This window comes from Lotus japonicus, chromosome 3, assembly GCF_012489685.1.
Source record: "Lotus japonicus ecotype B-129 chromosome 3, LjGifu_v1.2".
NCBI lineage: Eukaryota > Viridiplantae > Streptophyta > Magnoliopsida > Fabales > Fabaceae > Lotus > Lotus japonicus.
This window is the reverse complement of record NC_080043.1, coordinates 85,159,605-85,161,863: the sequence shown is the minus strand read 5'-3', so window position 1 is coordinate 85,161,863 and position 2,259 is coordinate 85,159,605. Positions and strand designations below refer to the sequence as shown.

The window sequence follows — 2,259 nt, the reverse complement described above, 5'->3', positions numbered from 1 at the left end:
CCAATCAAAGACAGAGAGAGAGAGACAGAGAAATTTTCACTCAAGTCAAAAACACAAATAAAAAGAGAGTGTAGCAAGCAACTAGTAACAAAGCAAAGCTAAAAAGAACTGAAGCTCCTCCATAGCTTTCATCTGAAGAAAGCAGAAAACTCTCTCAACACCTTTACCAAATCACATTCATACACTCTCTCTCTCTCTTTCTCTCCATTTAACAATGCTTGTTCTTCTTGCTCAGCATCACAGCCATCACTAGAAAGAACTCAACAAAGACTCATCCATGGAGCTTGACCTTCAAAACCCTCTAGAGAACTTCCATGACCTTCCCTCTGACGCTGTCTCTTCTCTTTTCCACGCTGAATCTGACCACACACCATCACCAAATTACTTCCACTCTCTCAAAGCCAGCGACTTTGACATCTCTGTTAGAAGAAATGTCATCTCATTGATCTCACAGGTAACACAAATTAAGACTAATCTTAATTAACTATTGTTGTTTGAAATGAAAACAGAACATTTCTGAATGTTGGTTGGTTGATTCTGTACTGTATAGTTGTCCTGCACCTTCGATCCATTTCTGTGCTATCTTGCTATCAACTATCTGGATCGCTTCCTCGCTGACCAAGGAACATTGGTAATGAACCAAACACCTTAAACTTTATCTTGAAGAAGATTAAACAAGATTGAATCTTTCAATTAGATTAAGCTCCCTTAAGATCTAACTCAAATTGGGTCTCTATGAAACAGCAACCAAAGCCATGGGCCAATAAGCTTCTTGCAATCTCTTGCTTCTCTGTAGCAGCCAAGATGTTGAAAACAGAGTACTCTGCCACTGATGTCCAAGTAAAGTGTTTTGACTTCTAAGTGCATGTTTGGTTATTAGTTCAAAACAACATTTAGTCCCTCGTTAATAAATCGAGATCACGATTTTTAATGCACATTCACACAACGAAATGCACTTGTTCGAGCAAATGGGAATCCAAACCTAGCCTTAATATGCTTGAAAACAGAGTACTCTGCCACTGAGATTGTTATTTGATTACTAGGTTCTTCTGAATCATGATGATGGCGGCGTCATTTTTGGGGCACAAACAATACAAAGAATGGAAGCTCTTGTTCTAGGTGCTCTACAGTGGCGAATGCGTTCCATCACCCCTTTCTCTTTCCTCCCTTTCTTCAGCAATTTGTTGAACCTCGATGATGACCCTGCATTGAGAAAGGTTCTGAAAGATCGAGCATCTCAAACAATATTAAAGTCACAAAGAGGTATAATTAATGCTCGGTTGACTCAAATACTGTAAATTGATTTGATTGCTGATCTAGAATTACTGTTCAATAATCTTTGTCTCTTATTTATTTATTGATTGGTTTTCAGAGATAAAGGTTCTGGAATTCAAGCCATCAATTGTTGCTGCTTCATGTCTTCTCCATGCTTCACATGAGTTGTTTCCCTTTCAATATCCATGCTTCTTAAGAGCTATATCCGATTGTTCATATGTAAATAAGGTACATACTACATGCACTCTCTCATTTTCTTGTTATTGTTAATTTGTTATTAAATGGATAATAGATGGTACGAACATTTTACTGCAGGAAAGTGTGGTGCAGTGCTATAATGTAATACAAGGCATAGCTAGGGAAGAGTACGAATCTGCTGCGTTCAATATTGTAAATTCAAGTTCAGAAACACCGGTCAATGTGTTAGATGAACATTTTCTGAGCTTGGAAAGTGAGAAAACCAATGTTGCTTCTTCTACTACTCTGATACAACAAGAGAAGAAGGACAATATCAAAAGAAGGAAGCTCACCAAATATGGTAACGATGTCCAGTTTTCTCATTTTCGTCAATGCTGAAGTGCCGAAACAGAAGAGGATATAGCATTTAATGATCCTCCGGGTCCATCAGGTAGAGGCTAATGCCTTTGGTGATATCATAATGTTGTAGTTAACCAAGAAAAATAATGGAGCACATGATCAAAATAGGAAGGGATAGTGATGGATTTGGAGAGAAATGAAGGAAATTCAATCCATAGTTAGTGGACAAAATCACTGTAACGTGACCCCGGTACGGCTTTCATTAAATCAGCTGATTGTGAAAAGGAGCAAGGAAGATAAGATTGGATTTGGACAAAACGTAACTATGAATTGTAACTTTGAGTTTTATGTGTCTGTTTTGTATTCATGTGTGGTTCTGTCTCTTAGCTTCTGGCAAAAGAATAATATAGTAATAGTAATAGTGGAGCAACAAATTTTCTTTTTTAA

The 2,259-nt window shown here is 37.5% G+C and overlaps 1 protein-coding gene across 1 annotated transcript; it reads left to right on the top strand.

Annotated features, from left to right (window-relative positions):
* Positions 1-2,259, top strand: LOC130746728 (putative cyclin-D6-1). Its single transcript, XM_057599443.1, has 6 exons — positions 1-454; positions 551-631; positions 745-840; positions 1,044-1,263; positions 1,373-1,503; positions 1,591-2,259. Exons 1-6 carry the CDS (start codon positions 278-280, stop codon positions 1,849-1,851), a joined length of 966 nt encoding a protein of 321 aa, XP_057455426.1. The 5' UTR covers positions 1-277; the 3' UTR covers positions 1,852-2,259.